This window comes from Triturus cristatus, chromosome 4_2 (assembly GCF_964204655.1).
Source record: "Triturus cristatus chromosome 4_2, aTriCri1.1, whole genome shotgun sequence".
NCBI lineage: Eukaryota > Metazoa > Chordata > Amphibia > Caudata > Salamandridae > Triturus > Triturus cristatus.
The window spans coordinates 46,588,757-46,606,286 of NC_140586.1; the positions used below are offsets into that span (position 1 = coordinate 46,588,757).

Genomic DNA, 17,530 nt, shown 5'->3' on the forward strand with positions numbered 1-17,530 from the left:
GGGATACCTGGGCTTGTTGCTGCACCAACCCTGGTTCTAATGGAGGGGATAGAGGACAGGGCAAAACGGCGTCCGCAAGGTGGTCGTGAGTGACCGATAAGGGAACTAGCGTGGACTTGTTGCTGCTAAGCTGATTAATGAACATTGTGGGGATGGTTTTCCTGCGTGGTTTATTACACGTGTTACCATCCCTCTGTTCCACATTCCCTATATCTTTTTGAATATCATCACCAAGTGCCTCCTCGCAGTCATTAACAATTCCCTCAATTCTCTCCAGGACACAATTGAGACCAGCATGCAAATTCTTTTTAGCTTTTTTCCCTTTTTTTATGCCAACGACACCGCCTCCCTCCATGACTTTCCTCTTCCCCATGATCAACCCGGGCAAATGTATTACAAGCTGGTATGATGCAAAATAAAATAAAATATCTAATAAAACGAAAATTGCTAAAAGTTTAAATGCATAAAACCAAGTGTTCACGAGGTATAAAATGATTAGCGCTCAAGACAATATGCGAGTGTGGCAACAAAGGGCTAAGCCCTAATGCAGACCAATTGTGATGGTACAAGTAACCTGGATTACAACAAATAGGCCCCTCCACGATTCAAGTTCAAAGCACTGCAGTGATATCAGTTCACACCGACCAGAGTACCTGTATCCGAGCACGTACGAGAGGGGCAATGTTAGGGAGGGGGCCCAGCCCGGCCTCATCCGGCCCCTGACGACCACAGACGGCCCGCCCTCTGTCCGGGCTCAGCCCGGCGTCGCCCGCGCGCGTCCCGCGACGCGGAGGCAGCGACGTTCTTTTGAGCGCCTCGTGGCGCGAACAGGGCGTCTGTGGGTCCGGTGGCGCTTAGACTGCTGGGGGATGTAGTTCCTGCCCTGTCCCCGCTCTGCGGTCGCTGGTGTGGATGGCGGCGGCGGGGGACTGCAGGACAGCGGGTAGGCAGCGCTGGTGGTAGCTGGTAGTGGCAGTGACAGGTAACTCCTCACATTGGCCGGAAGAGCACAATTACCCGCTCCGTCGAGGCAGCGACGTTCTTTTGAGCGCCTTGTGGCGCGAACAGGGCGTCTGTGGGTCCGGTGGCGCTTAGACTGCTGGGGGATGTAGTTCCTGCCCTGTCCCCGCTCTGCGGTCGCTGGTGTGGATGGCGGCGGCGGGGGACTGCAGGACAGCGGGTAGGCAGCGCTGGTGGTAGCTGGTAGTGGCAGTGACAGGTAACTCCTCACATTGGCCGGAAGAGCACAAGGACCTAATAATCATATGTGGTTAACAGAACTTCAGAGATTTGTTTGAACTGCTGAACAGACTATGCGATAAAAAGACATTACTTGTTAGAGGGTGTTACCTCCGGTAAACTGGAAGGATTTGTACTGAATGTACATACGTGTTGATGGCGAGTAGTCCAAATAAATGATAGCTTGATTTGAAATGAAATATATAAATTAGATGTTATAAAACTGATAATTAGTATCTGTGACTTTTAGCATTCCATCATTTCCATCCCTTGCTCAGTCTGCAGTGGAACTTAAGCTCCTCCTCACTGATGAGGCCAACAAGGTCATCGCCAGCCTGGGGTTTCTTGTGTTCCCGTTTTAAGGGGACGTGGCAAGCTGGACCATCCCTTTTGGGGGCAGAGACAAAACTGATTTGTATACTGTTGGCCCCTGTATGTGATGGCAAAGATAAACTAAACAAGCATTTGCAATGCAATAGGTCTTGCATTACTAAAAGTTTGAGTTATTGGTGTTGCATAATTATTTGCAAAGCCAATAGCTCAAACTTTCAGTAATGCGAGACTTATTGCATTGCAAATGCTTTACCTTTGATATAATCGCGGCACCCGCGCTTTACTTTTAATGTTATAAGTAAAGCGTGGGTGCTGCGATTATACCAAAAGTAAAGAAATAGATGTTTTTTTCTATTCCTTTACTTTTGGTATAATCGCGGCACCCGCACTTTACTTATAACATTAAAAGTAAAGCGCGGGTGCTGCGATTATACCAAAAGTAAAGAAATAGAAAAAAAATCTATTTCTTTACCTTTGGAATAATCGCGGGACCAGCTCTTTACTTTTAATGTTATAAGTAAAGCGCGGGTGCCGCGATTATACCAAAAGTAAAGGAAATAGATGTTTTTTTCTATTTTTTTACCTTAGGTATAATCGCGGCAACCGCGCTTTACTTATAACATCAAAAGTAAAGCGCGGGTGCCGCGCTTATACCAAAAGTAAAGAAAAACAAGTGGCGCGCGCGTCACACCTGTGCCTGGGCACAATCATAGCTCCTCCCATGGCCTATTGGTGTCTATTACGCGCTTGGTGCGCGTAATAGACACCAATAGGCCATGGGAGGAGCTATGCGCGTGCCTCGGGCCAATTGCGTCCAGTCTTTTAGAATAAGACGCACGCAAAGGCCAATGGGGGAGCTGAAAAGGAAACGCACATGCACTAGAGTGTGCGATTCCTAGGTCAGCTTGATTTCCCCGTTTTTCACCTACTAAAGGTCTCGCGACCTGCGCGAGCACTGCTGCACAGTGCAACGCAGGTCGTGAGACCTAAAAACAAGCTGGGATGCCTCCTATGGGGACTCAGGTTAATTCAAGCACTCCGCCCTTCACTTTTTCTGCTGCCTCATTAACAGACTCCTTCATTTAATCAGTGAGGGCAGATTTGACATTGGCTTGTACTATCAAAGGTGTGACTAGAGCATTCCTAAAATTTGAAAAAACACTGCCAGAAGTAAGTGAGATATTCAAGATGTTACAACCACAGAGGACTGAGATCGATCTTTCTGCAAATACTTGTATGGCAGACATCTCTGCGGGGAATCCATTGTTGTATAATTTTGCAATGCGTATGTAAAGCTATTTAAAGTGCTTGGCTGAAATCCGTTCAATATGAAACTGTGGTGAATATTGGTTTAATCACAATAAGGTTATGTGCTGACTCTAGGGTTTGACAACATTGTTGGGAAAATATGAATTTATTAAAATTCCATAGGGAGTAAAACTAGTAAGTAATATAATTAGAGACAATACAAGACCTCTTCTGATGGATATTGTGGGTGCATGTTGTGGCTTTTAGGAAAAAGTTAAAAGAATTTAAAAAAGTAAGAGTCCTGCATTACGTCTCATCATAACATCTGCAAGCTAGGAAGTATCGTTAAACGAGGACTCGCGATGCCTCCATTATGTTTTGGATCCAAGACTGTGTGCAGCTTGAGATCCTACCTCCTTTGATTTGCCCTACATAATTCAGAAGTTTTTTGTGATTTCAATTTTCTCTGGCTTCAGACAGGAACATCTTTTTGTGACATCTGTAGAGACCTTTGTCTGCACCAAGAGACCCTGTTTGGGCAGTCTATGTGATTAGAGCGGCCTCCTCACCCTGTAACATCATCAGTACTGTTTCCAGTTCTAGATGTTAATGTGGCATCCAATTGCGTTCTTGGATTTGCACTCTTATGTTTGCTTCCATTGAGTTAATTTCGACTAATACATGCAATAAGAATGTTTGGTTGGGTTAAAGCCCGGCTCTAGGATTGGAAATAGTATCTGTGATGACATGGACTGAGCTGTTCACCCTATATGTGTTCTTAATGTAATTAAACAATCAGTAAGGATTGTTATTTCACTTTCTCCTCCTGTTTATTCAATGTGCTGGAGCATGGAGGCTATGTTTGACTGTAGGTGTAGAATCGTCTGCAGAATCATCCCAGTGTTAAAAGAAGGTGCTGTTGTTCTTTGATTCATCGAGATTCAGTGAAGAAACATTCGTACAATCAGTTACGTACACATACCAGTGAGTCACTCAGGGCTCTCTGGGTCAGACAATCCATGAACTTATTTCTTGTATTTAAATGACATTTTCTAGACACCACAGAAGGCCAACAATTTCACACTCAGGTGGACATTTCTACCTATGTCGCATTCACTTGTGAAGAATGCTGTGCTCTATAAACAAAAGTAACACAACCTATGATTTCCAAAACACGAAAAATATTTCTACAGAATGGTTCGGGCATACATTTATCACCTGACATAGAGCCTCCTCACAACACCTGCTTCACAGAACCTGATTTAAGGTTGTACACTACACAAGTGCCTGCCTCTGGTGTTAACCTCCTATCACTCACCCAGAGATAGAAGTAATTCATTTAAGTTTAATAAACCCCTTGTCCTGCACCCTTCTCCACCAGTATTAGTAACACTGTACTCCTGTATGTTTCATCCGATTACGATACTTCATTCAACCCAAATCTGGATTTTCCTGTGCCCACCCCACACCACTCATTGGGATATGACAGAAATGTATGTTTGAAAAAACACGTTTTAACATGTTGAAATGCCCGCTAGAGATGCGGTTTTACCACAGTACTGCTTTTGAACCTGTGGTTTCTATCACTGGAGCTCTTGGGTAAAAAGCGCCTGGATCCTGGTTCATAGCTAAATTTACCTTATTTTTGGGAGAACGGTGGTTTGGCCTTGACTGGTTCTGGCCTTCTCTTTGTCCTATCAGGATGTAAGGTGTCAGGGCCCATCTTCACCAATACCAAAGGCATAGCCCTCTGACCAGCCTATGCAGAACCTCATCAATGGCATTGACAACTACAAAACACATCTGGGTTGGTGTCACATGTACCTTTTCGTTGGCATGGACAACTGCGATTTGTAACATGTTAGCAAGTGAATGCCAGCATTTCTACAGCTAGTGCTCAGTGCGAACTTAATGATGTCACCATCCTGGCTGAGGGACACTTGACCTAGATGCTCTTCTTGACTACTCAAAGGGGACTTGCACTGTACTCTTCCTTTGCAGTGGTGAGAAGAGGCTTGGGCCAGGCACTCTGCTCACTGGTCAGAGGGATCTTGATTTCCACTGTGCGCTCGCTCTGCTCGGGGATCTTTGATCAGATCTTTGTGTGCTGTTGTCAAAAGAAGCTTGATCTTAACTTTGTGCTCTCTCTTATCAGAGGAAGCTTAGGCCAGACTCTCTGCTCACTGCGGTAAGAGGGAACTTGCCCTCCGAGATCAGAGGGAGCTAGGTCTATGCACTGGCTTGCTGTAGTCAGAAGGAGCTTGTTCTGGGCTTGCTGCTCACTACTCTTTTGGATAGGTGTCAACATCTAAAGCAAACATTTCCTTTTCGAATGAGAAACAACAGACACACCTATACAAAGGGATTATAATGTTACTTTAATTAGCAGCAGTAGTAATTTGATGAAATAGCAGCACTACTGGTGAGATCCCATAATAGTACATTTCCATATGTTACATAAATTCAGAGACTAAACAGTCATTAATATGTGAGTGACGAAAGCACAGATGAAATCTCTTAAACCCCTTTGAAATGAGGCTTGACCCCTACTGGTTTCCTCAGCCTGCGAGGCAAAGGACAAAGAGCTTGGGACAACGCAGCGATATGCCCTATCACACGTGCATAGTGTTGTAAATGCTAAAACTCACCATCTTTTATAGCTTATTGGTTGGCAATCATTCTCATTGATCCAATGTGTAAAGCATTCTGATTGGCTTCAAACCAGTGATCTGGCTGTATGACAGTGTTAATCCGATGTCCATTTATAATGTCTAAACTGGTTTCAGTGTATCCTCCTGTCATTTTGTGAAACCAAATATAGTGCTCCAAAGGTCCTACGACATGTTTCCCTCTTTATCAGTGACGCATATGTTCATGTCCATATCAGGGCATGTTGTCCTGTTACCCATGTAATCTTACCAAATTTATCTATATAGGGGAAAGGTAACTCCAGCAATATATCTTGCTTGCTTTCAAATTCCTGGGTAAGAACTATGCTTGTAAAAGCTATATCTAAAATACTGTCAGCAAATGCAGTATGTTTTCACATGTGCACACATGCATCAACGAAACTAAGCTAACCCTCACATGACAATGTCTTCCAGAAACTAAGAGCTTCATATTATACGGTTGTCAGAGGACTCATAGCATAGACTTCGAGTTTGCTGTTATACAAGCTCACTTGGTTCAGATTCTGTGCTCTTGAAGGTCAGATTGAGTTTTAGCCAAGCTCTGTGCTAGCTGTAGTCGGAAGAGGTTGATTTGGAGTATATAGTTTGTGCGGGTTAGCAAAAGTCAAGTAATTTGTGGGCAGAGGGAGCTTGGTCGGGAATATGTGCTCTCTGAGGTCTAAAGGAGGCTGTGCTGAGTTCAGAGCAACCTTGTTCCCAACTCTGTTCACTTTAGTTACTGAGTGCATGGTATAGACTGTCTGGCCACAGGCTCTGTGTTTTCATTGCTTGCTGGGAGCTGAGCTCAGACACTGCTCACTGTGTTGTAGGTAGCTTGGAGTGAAGACCCCTTGCTCAGGGAAATACAGCCTATTTAATCTCAATGGTCTCTCGCTCTTATGCATGATTATGATCAGTTGGCTGCGCACACATGCTATATAACCTCTTCTGTATCCATCAGTCCCTCGCAAAGGATCTGCACGAGGCTGAGGAGCAGTATGCACATGCACTGCGGAGTCACCTCCAGAACATAGACAATCTGATTCACCTTCAGAGAGAGCGGCTGCAGACCCTGGAGGACGAGTACAAGGAAGAGCTGGAAGCTATGCAGAATGAGTTTGAGACAGAAAGGTAAGAGCACGTCAAGTTGTGACCCAGCATGGTAAGAAGGAGGGCACCATCATAAAACAAAAGAACACTCAACCACGTGCAATTTATTGACACTCAGTAATCATCATATAGTTCTCTACTGCTCACACAGCCACCAGTAGATAATCACATAGCCGACCATAGACCTTCAGACAGTTCCATCGCTTGGCTCCTACTATACCCCCAACATCCCCAAAGTGTTGTACCCTGGGCTCCATCAAAGTGTCAGTTAGTTCCCAATAGACCTTCCGACAGCTCTAACTGATAATCATCAGCTCCCAATATACCTTCTCAGCAGGATCTCAGAAAGCTTTCAAAAGCCCAGATTCTCACATGGTTTCCACAAAAACATGTTCACATCCCTAATAGATTCTTATATAGTTCCCAACAGTCCTTTACTTATCCCTCCAAAGATCTTCAGATAGTCGTGAGTGGATTCTGGCTTTGATGCTGGTAGGAACTTACACTACCCAAAGTGATGGTCATGTAGACCGATCTTTACGGCTTACAAAACCTCTATATACTCTGCGCTGACCTTCCCCCCCCCCAGTAAATTATCACATACACCATCAAGCAGTACAATAGATAGCCTTCCTTAGCTCTCATAGATATATAATGTATACAAACCTTCACACACCTTTCTACATACTGTCGCACAACTCTTGTGTGAAGAGGGCTTGGTCAGTAGGTACAGGACTGCTTCCATGTCATGGAAAAGGCAAAATCCTCTCGGCCGTGCTTTCCATGAAAGAGGCCTTTGTTGTTGTGCCTAAACACTTCAGGACAATCTAAACACCTTCCAATGAAATGCTCCTAGTTGAGAAAAAAACTAGATGGGAAGGCCAGACCACGAGCCAGGTTGACCTGGTCGGGATATTGATATGACAAAGGTAGGAGGGCAGCCGAGCATGATTTTTGTCAGTAATTGAAGTACTGGGAATTTTAAGCCCAGCGGTGCAGGGGAACACACCCTAAGACTTCGGGTTCTTCCTGTTTCAGACCTACAGAAACACAGAGTCTTCTGGGTGAAGTCAAAGATCGATTTATTGGCTGCAGACCAATTACAGGTATCCGAGAAGTACAACACAATGTATGTTCTCAGGAGACTGCTTAAAGTTACTGAAACGGGCTTCTCCTTAAATACAAAATATCATGCTTCAGGCACACATTCCTTGTTTTATGGCATGGTCATTCATATGTATACATTACAAATGAAAAGGCAGAGTCATGATGACCATTCCACATTCCAGTTAAGCCAGCCCACAATTATTTACCCAGTGAGGCTCAGATCCCACATCAGATATCAATAGGCCCCAATAAACACGGGCATCTCCTGTTTGGAAAACAAGCCATAAAGCAGGAAGAGTCAGGTGTGAAAGAGATTAGCCGGAGGCTCGTGTGGGATGAAAAGGCTTTATGGTGTGTCAAACCCTGATGCTAATCACAGGTGGCCGCAGGACGGGCAGCTCGTGGGACCGGATTGACCTGGGGCAGCGGAGCCAAGCTGCACAGGTCACAGAGAAGTCAAACAGAAAGTACATGTGTTCTAAAGGCCCGCACTTGTTTGTAATGTGTAGCCTATGTGAGGGCAACCATAAGATGGCCACCGCTCTAAGATGGAACCCACGAAGTTACTGTATCATATCGTATACACAGTGCTAATATCATATACACAGTGCATTTATAGCTAAAACGTTATACAAAGCACTTGTACATACCGCATTGACCATTCGCGGTTCGCTAATACCGGAATAGACAGGGGTAGGGCCCTGCCTCCTACGCGGTCCCAAATTTCAAAGTACAACGGACCCTCCTTTTGCCCTTACATAGGCAATAGCTATACTCATATCAATCCGAGTCAAGGTCAATATTCACGAAGTCATGGAGATGTTGCTGTAGCATCATCCTATTACTTAGCTCGTCCCTCGATACAGGTTTCCTTACACATAATGTAGCACAGAGGCCACATATCGCAGGAGCACACTGTATGCACAGACAGAACAGGAAAAGAATGGCTAAGATCATTCCAATGACCATCAGAATCTTCCAACCCCAGGCAGATATCAGTTCCCAGAACCACCCCACCAGTGACCAATCTCCTTTATCCACGTGTATGGATTCAGATATTTTATGCAGTTTGGAGATGGCTTGATAAACTGTTGGAGCGTTATCTGGTATGAAAATGCAACAACTAGATTGGATAACCTTACATACCCCACCGCGGTCTGCAAGTATGACGTCTAGAACCATACGGTTCTGCAAAGTCATGAGGCGATCCGCTTGGAGCTCAGCTGTCAAATTACCAAGGGCACCAGCCGTAACATTAACAGTGGATTCAACCACACGAGTCAGTTGTCTCAGGTTCCTACTATTGACCATAGGTCCCCAAAACGGCAGGAAACCCAAAAAGAAGTCTCCCGCTTCCTGACCGGCAGTATCCTCCTTACTAATCACGCCTCTCACAACTCTGGTCTTGTGATAGTCAGAGGCAGCAGTAAATGTTGGCGGTAGCAGATTTGCAATATAACATGTGCCCGAGAAATCAGGGGGCAACCATGTATATGCTCGGTCATTGCAGACAAAATATGTACCCTTGGCAGCCAAAAACGCAGGGGAAAACTGTGATGGAAAAGTGTACGTTTCAGTACAGTCACTTCTCCCCAGTTGAGCTCTTGGATTCTGACCATTACCTTGTAAACAGAACCGACCAATGTGGGGTAAGACCCAGATTGGGGATGAAATTTTCCACTGTCTTTCACCCAGACTAATACTATACCCCGTCGCGTTCCACCCTACATAAGCTCTCAATTCCTCCTTGGGTATAGATGAGTATGCGTCGATATCTCTGCTCATATCGGCAACTCCTTTCATTAAGGCTTTATTATTTGTGCTAGGTCTGATGGAACGCGGTTGTCGCGGGGAGTAGGCATCTAGTGCAAAGAGAAACATGGTCTGGAATGCCCATGACGATCCATTGTAACTAAACGGCAGCACTAGATAAGGAATACCCTTATTAATGGTATGTGGCATTAACCCACACTCCCAGCAATTGGTTGTATTCATGACTAGTTGGTGCTGATGCAGGAGCTGAATAAACGAGTTGTTTACAAACTCTGATCGTCTAGCTTGTTCGTGTTCAGGCAGAGGGTGAAAAGAGTGCAAGGAGACAGTAGGAGGAGGTATAGGCTGTACAGTGGGTGCAATGGGCTCTTGAGAGGAGAAGAATACAAATCCTACGGTAAACACTATCATACTACATAGTATAAACAGACATAAAAATACAAAACGTTTGCCCTTCATTATTTTACATATTCTTGCTTTAAAGTTCATTTCCTCAGCGGGTCTCTCCATCTTGAAAAACTCCATCCTCTAATCGTGCCGCTCGCGGCGGGTGAGTATCTTCTGCTAAGGAGTACGCCTGTCAGTCCAGGGAACGCCCTAGACCAATCAGAACCGTTGACCTAACGTCTTCGGCCTGTACCCCAAAGTCTTGGCACCGCGACCCTGCGGCTGAACCCGGATGGTGGTTCGAAAAACAAAAATTAAGAAAGTCCTTCAGATGGGAGAGCTATAATATCAAAAACAAAAAGGTAAGGGAATCTTTATTTGTCCATAGGCCTTGGTCTCAGATTGTAGTGGAAACGGCCAGGTACTGTCTGATCTTGAAATAAGAGTTCAGGCTCTGTAGTGTCCAATCGAATTGACGGTGGCACAGCTTCTTGCAAAATGTCGTCACTCCCTTGTGCTGAAGTTGTGCCTCTTATACGTGCATCACTAAATGGTACAAAACGAGGTACAGTGTCTGTTTCAGAGTCAGCGATACCCTCCTGGACCCACTGGTCATATGGTAGAGGCAAAGGGATCCTCTTGATGTGGGCGCCGTGGATCCAATTCTTTTTCCCCTTTACTCGAACAGCTGATCTTGTAGACAGAAGTACGAGGTGAGGGCCAATCCAACGGGGCTCATCGTTGCTCTTTCGCTGGAAATTCTTCACCAGAACCCACGTGCCAGGGTCGATAGGGTGTCCTGGAGCTTCAGAGGCCTGGGGGAGAGTATCATGCACCTGTTGGTGTAAAACACGCAATTTAGCCGTCAATTCGTACAAATAATCAAGCAGTACTGGATGTTGGATTTCACTGAAATTCGTCGGTCTTGGCACACCCCATACATTGGCCGGGCGGCCAAAAACCACCTCGTATGGACTGAGTCCCACTCGTGAATGCACAGTCATTCTGGTGGATAGGAGTGCTAAAGGCAGAGCGTCAGGCCATTTAAGACCGGAGCTCGCCTGGATTTTGGCCAGCTTGAGTTTTAGAGCGCCATTGTAGCGCTCTACTAATCCAGCTGATTGGGGGTGATTTGCAGCGTGGAACTTCTGCTTAATCCCTAATCCCTCACACACATTCTTCATCACTCGACCCACAAATTCACTCCCATTATCACTCCACACCATTCTTGGCATTCCAAACCTAGGGAAGAATTCCTTCACAAGGGCTTTGGCTGTGGATAGAGCAGTGTTGTCTTTTAGGGGATATGCTTCTATCCATTTTGAAAAAGCGCAGACAACAACCAATACATATTTCAGGTTGTTGCACCTTTCCATGTGGATAAAATGTAGCTGCAAAACTTCGAATGGATATGATGGAGGCGCAAAATGACCAGCTGGAGTTGGGGTTCCTCTACCAGGGTTGTATTTCAAGCATACCATACAATTCTTGACCACATTCTCTGCACACTTGGGAATTCCAGCATTCTGCCATACTGGTGCCAACAATTTACAGATTCCTTTCATACTGATATGTGCCATTCCATGTGCCATAGTAACCACTGGAAGCACATATGCATCAGGTAACAACCATCGCCGATGTTCTGACAAATCGACCCAACAACCATTCTCGTCCAATTTACCCGTACTTTCTCTCCACTTGCTCAACTCTTTCTCTTTGGCTTCAGCTTGAAGGGACTTCACACTCTCTATTGTGTTTTCACACATTCCAACATCACCAATCCATCTTGCAGGGCCTGCAACATACATTCGAGTCTTCACATCTTTTGCTGTTTCTTTCGCAATTTCATCAGCAAACGCATTACCACGACCAACATCATCAGTGATTTTCTTGTGCGCACTGCATTTCATGATCGCAACTTGTAACGGTAGGGTCAGTGACTCAAGGAGATCATTCACCAACTTGCCATTCTGAATCTTAGCTCCATGTGAAGTCAGGAACCCACGTTCTTTCCACAATCGCCCAAAACTATGCGCCACGCCAAAGGTGTACTGGCTATCCGTATATCTGTTCACTTTCATTCCTTCAGACAACACGCATGCTCTCGTAAGGGCAATCAATTCTGCTGCTTGAGCCGAATTTTGTGGCACACGTGCAGTTTCAACAATCGTGTGCAAAGTCGTGATAGCATATGCAGCAGTCGTATCACCATTCGGAAGCTTGAAACACGAACCATCCACCCATAAGGTACCATCACACTCAGTCAGGGGAGTATCTTTAAGATCTATTCTCCCTTTCGTCTCTTCTTCTGTTCTGAACAGACAATCATGTTGCTCAATCTCATCTAGGTCTGCTGGGATTGGTAATAATGTAGCTGGATTCAACGTGTTGCATCTCTTTATGTGTATATGATTTGCCAACAGTGTCAGTTCATATCCAGACAATCGCGCACCAGTTAAGTGCTGTGTCTTGGTCCTGTTTAACAATGTGTCCACAGCATGTGGAACCATAACAATCAATGTATTATCCATCACTAGTCCAGCAGACTGTCGAATAGACATAGCTGCGGCGGCTGTAGCTCTCAGACAACTTGGCAATGCCCTAGCTACCGGGTCCAAGGTTGACGAAAAATATGCGCATGGACGCGGTCTGTCGCCAAAAGGCTGTGTCAACACTGATAATGCGCAACCGTTCTTTTCGTGAACATACAATGTAAAAGGCTTGCTGTAGTCAGGGGTACCCAACACAGGAGCTGAACATAATGCATTTCGCAATTCCCAAAAACTTTTCTGACACTCTTCAGACCATGGAATAGGATTCGGTGTGTCTTTACATGTTAATGCTAACAAAGGTTTTGCCAGCAAGGAAAAATTCGGAATCCAATGCCTACAGTATGAAGTAATGCCCAAGAAAGCACGCACTTCTCTCTGTGTTCTTGGCACACTTAACTGTGCAATGGCTTGAATTCTCTCTGGGGTCAGTTTCCTTCCCTCCTTCGATAAGAGATGACCTAAGTAGGTCACTTCTTGTCGACAATATTGCATCTTTGAGAGGGATACTTTGTGATGAAAGGCAGACAAATGACGCAACAATGACAATGTAGCTTTCTTGCAAACCTCTTCAGTATCCGCGGCGATTAGTAAATCGTCAACATATTGAATTAGGATAGCGCCACTGGGTAAAACAAGTGCATCAAGCTGCGCTTTTAAAGCCTGACTGTATATTGATGGACTTTCACAGTAGCCCTGTGGAGCGCGTTTAAAGCGGAAGCTGCGACCTCCTAAACTGAAGCCAAAAATGTCTCTGCTCTCCTCTGCAATTGGGATGCTAAAGAAAGCATTCTTTAGATCGATCACTGAGAACCATGCAGCGGAAGCTGGAATCATAGTTAACAAGGCGGTTATATCAGGGACAACTGGAAACTGTGGCACAACAATCTTATTAACCTCTCTAAGGTCAATCACAAATCTGTAAACAGGTGGCTGTGAAGGGTCCGTTCGTTTTAAGACAGGTAAAACAGGACTATTGCAAACGTTGCCTCTTGTCTCTTCAATTACATCCTTTTTAACCAAATCGCTGACAATTGCTCACAATGCTTTCTGACCTTCATTGGAGATCTTGTACTGGGGAATGCGTGGCAATCTAACATTGGCTTTTAAGGTTACCACGTATGGCGGTATTTCCAAGAGACCCACATCATTGGGACCAGTAGCCCAAAGGGCATCCGGAAGGGATGACAATTCAGGTGGCATTGCATTCTTAGACAAATACATTGGGTAAATCACTTTCTTACCTAATGTAAGTTGTACTCCCGAGGGAGAACAATATACCGTTGCATGCAATCTTTTTAGCAAATCGAATCCTAGCAGATTTTCACCACAACCTGTCGTTAGGATGAGGGGTGCTTTTAGCTCACAAGGTCCAACAGAAAGTGGCGTAGGACTAGAAATCGGGTTCCTAACTGGGGCGCCAGAAAAACCTACTGAAACATTCATTTCGCCAGACAAAGGCGCGCCAGGGAGTTTTGAATGCATGATTGAACTCTTTGCAGCACCAGTATCCAGCAGAAAGGGCTCCGTTACATTTGCTGTAGTTACTTTAACATAAGGTCCCCTTTGATCCACTGGTACTGAAACAACTCCCTCTCTCTGTCCATGGCTGTCCTAGTAATCATTACCTTCCACATTGTCGTCTTCTGCATAATAATCATTATTGTAGTACTGAGCTGTATTACCAGTCGCGTTGGCTTGCTGATCAAAGCTATTTATGGTATTTTGAGGCGGAAGAGGACGCACGTTCTGGGGAACATTTCCACGCCCTCTGCCTCTAGGAGCTTGCTGACCACCTCTACCTCTTGCGCCATACGCATTACTGTTAAGCTGCATTAATTTAGGGCAACTATATTTAAAATGACCTTCCTCTCTGCAATATGAACATTGATTGGGACCTACAGGGATACGTGGTTGATAATACCCATTCATTTGCTGATTATTCTGAAACTGTTGGGGCTGCTGATAGATACCTTGGGTTTGCCTATAATTATTCTGTCCTCCACGTGGCGGGTAAGCCTGCTGTAAAAGGACCTTCGTTTTCAGTTCTTTCGTTTTCTTATCTGTTCTATCCTTCTCGTCTTTATCTCTATTTTCATAATACTGTGCAGTAGCCAGTATTTGCGCTGAAGAGGAAAAAGCCCAAGAACTTTCTGAATCTTTTAATTTCTTACACAACTCTGGAAGTAGATTCTGCACAAATTTATCAACAAATAACCGTTGGCCACCTTCAGTGCTCATGTCTTGACCACTGTGGTCGATAAACGTTTCTTCAAGCCGTGTAAAGAAATCGGACACTGTCTCATCTTTCTTCTGCTTGCATGCGGACAGTTTATCCCAATTTACGCGCATCGCAGGCATTATAGTTTTCATGTATGTAATAATTCTACCAGGGAGGTCTGCTACCAAAGGGTCAGACTTTGCGCCACCAACTTGTCTAGCGTCTGCAGCAACGATATTAGCCCATGTGCCCCCTAGTTCTGCCGCATGATCCGTATTACGGATGGATCCCCATAAAGGCTGTGGAACAACATTCCCAAATAACATATCTATGTCAGCCAGATTCATGACACACGATTCTGCAGTTTGGGATAACTCCTTATAATGTCCTGTAGGGTTTTTACGGGGGTCAGGCAATGTCTGCTTAAGCGCTAACACCTCAGAACGCTTCCAAGGGTCATGCACCCAAACACGCTGAAAATGAGCTGGCATGGCAGCAATACCATTAGCGGCATCAGCCGCAACAGCTTCCTTCCATACCGGAGGGACTTCTCTCATAGGGTATTGTCGCGCTTTTCCCTTTTTCCCCACAGGGAATTCCTGTTCGAACAATGATTGCTGACAATCGCCATTTCTGAAGGACAGTAAAGTCGCAACTGCTTTATCTACATTGGGACCCACAATTGTACCTGTTTCAAAATCAAACCGCACTCGACACAATTCCTGCGGGTTGGGGTTTGAACCATGATCCTCCAATTCCTCACAGAGGAATTCACACATTTTGTCAAAGACATACCTCTGTTTTGGGGCATCCCGTTGGTGGAAAACGTTAACAACTGATTCCACAATATAGAGTGAAGGGAAACCAATCCACCTACGTGCCAGATGATCTAACACCTCTTTCTCGTCAGGACCAGGCAGTTGACTACGCAATTGCTTACGTTGTAAACCAGGAGTCGCACTAGATGACCGAAAGAGAGGCGACATTAAACTAGTAACTACATTAGCTAGTCGTTGTCGTGCTGAAGGAGAAGTTGAGGCGAAAACGGGGGGATAGACAGAGGGAAGAAAAGCGGATTCAGATACAGGTACCTGGGTAGTGTAAGAAGGAGCGCCAGGGGAGGCAGCTGATGTACCAGGCAAAGTCACAGGAAGCGACTGTGGGAAGGCTTGCGGTATATTTACTGGAGGCTGCACATTTACAAGCTGTGGAGGTGCTGTGGCATTTTGCACATACGGGGGTGGCGAACTTAGCAAATGGGACATTAGGGAATCTTTCTCTTTCTCTTTTACTTCATGTTGCACAAGGGGTGACAAAACAGGGTAACATTTATAGATCCCTAGTTTGCGCTGTCTATGTAACTGCTCATTCATTTGTTCCTCTTCATTATCTTTAAATTGCGCAGCTGCTTGCATCACTGACATACCTCTTTCTCTCTTATTCCTTTTCGCTAGCTTAATTTCCTTCTGTTTGGCTTCCTTTCGCCATAGGCGGAAAGAATCAAACATCGCCGGCCGGGCTTTCTTTTTAAACAATTTAACTTCCAAATTATCTAAGATATCTGTATCGAAACTACCATTTTGGGGCCATTTTAAGACACCGTCCTTTCTGGTGTATCGGATCCATACTTCATTATATGCAATGGGGCCCACGCCATGTTTTACATAAAGCTCATAAGTTGGAGTTCCAATTGGAGGAACCGGACATGAATCCTCTAACTGGAAATCCCTTCCACAACCCAAACAAAACAATCTTCCAAATACACTAGAACCAGGCATCTTGCGCTCACTAGTCTAGTTTCAAACTTCAAAGGATTATCGATTACGATAGTCTCGTGAATACACGAGTCCTCTGGCTTTGGCGCTTGCAGGCTCCAAATCAAATTGATCCCGAAGAATACCAAAAATCCCGAAGGATACCAAACAAACTGGGAGACGCTCCACTTATACTTAACTGAATATCGATGATCGATGGCGTCACCAGAAGACTCTCTCGATTGTTTCGCTCTACCAAAATAGTCAAGGGTCCAAAACAGGGCGATTAATCAGGGCAGCAGTCCTTCGTAGCCGTCGGGACGCGGAGAACCTCGCAGAAAAGACTTTCGGACCACGTCGACATGCAGGGGTCGATGAAGTGGCGGCCTTCCTCCAGAATTTCCACACGAAGCTCCTCACGAACCTCTGGCTTGGACCGGTACCGCTGAAATCGCCCCGAGTTGGGCGCCAACTGAAGTACTGGGAATGTTAACCCCAGCGGTGCAGGGGAACACACCCTAAGACTTCGGGTTCTTCCTGTTTCAGACCTACAGAAACACAGAGTCTTCTGGGTGAAGTCAAAGATCGATTTATTGGCTGCAGACCAATTACAGGTATCCGAGAAGTACAACACAATGTATGTTCTCAGGAGACTGCTTAAAGTTACAGAAACGGGCTTCTCCTTAAATACAAAATATCATGCTTCAGGCACACATTCCTTGTTTTATGGCATGGTCATTCATATGTATACATTACAAACGAAAAGGCAGAGTCATGATGACCATCCCACATTCCAGTTAAGCCAGCCCACAATTATTTACCCAGCGAGGCTCAGATCCCACATCAGATATCAATAGGCCCCAATAAACACGGGCATCTCCTGTTTGGAAAACAAGCCATAAAGCAGGAAGAGTCAGGTGTGAAAGAGATTAGCCGGAGGCTCGTGTGGGATGAAAAGGCTTTATGGTGTGTCAAACCCTGATGCTAATCACAGGTGGCCGCAGGACGGGCAGCTCTTGGGACCGGATTGACCTGGGGCAGCGGAGCCAAGCTGCACAGGTCACAGAGAAGTCAAACAGAAAGTACATGTGTTCTAAAGGCCCGTACTTGTTTGTAATGTGTAGCCTATGTGAGGGCAAC

General features: G+C 45.2%; 1 protein-coding gene across 1 annotated transcript in view; it reads left to right on the forward strand.

The window, feature by feature from the left end:
- Window positions 1-17,530, forward strand: part of DRC2 (dynein regulatory complex subunit 2) — a 128,457-nt gene that overhangs the window by 64,205 nt on the left and 46,722 nt on the right. The window contains exon 5 of the mRNA XM_085600402.1: window positions 6,451-6,620. Within this exon, the coding sequence (XP_085456528.1) occupies window positions 6,451-6,620 (170 nt within the window). The remainder of the gene's footprint in view (window positions 1-6,450; window positions 6,621-17,530) is intronic.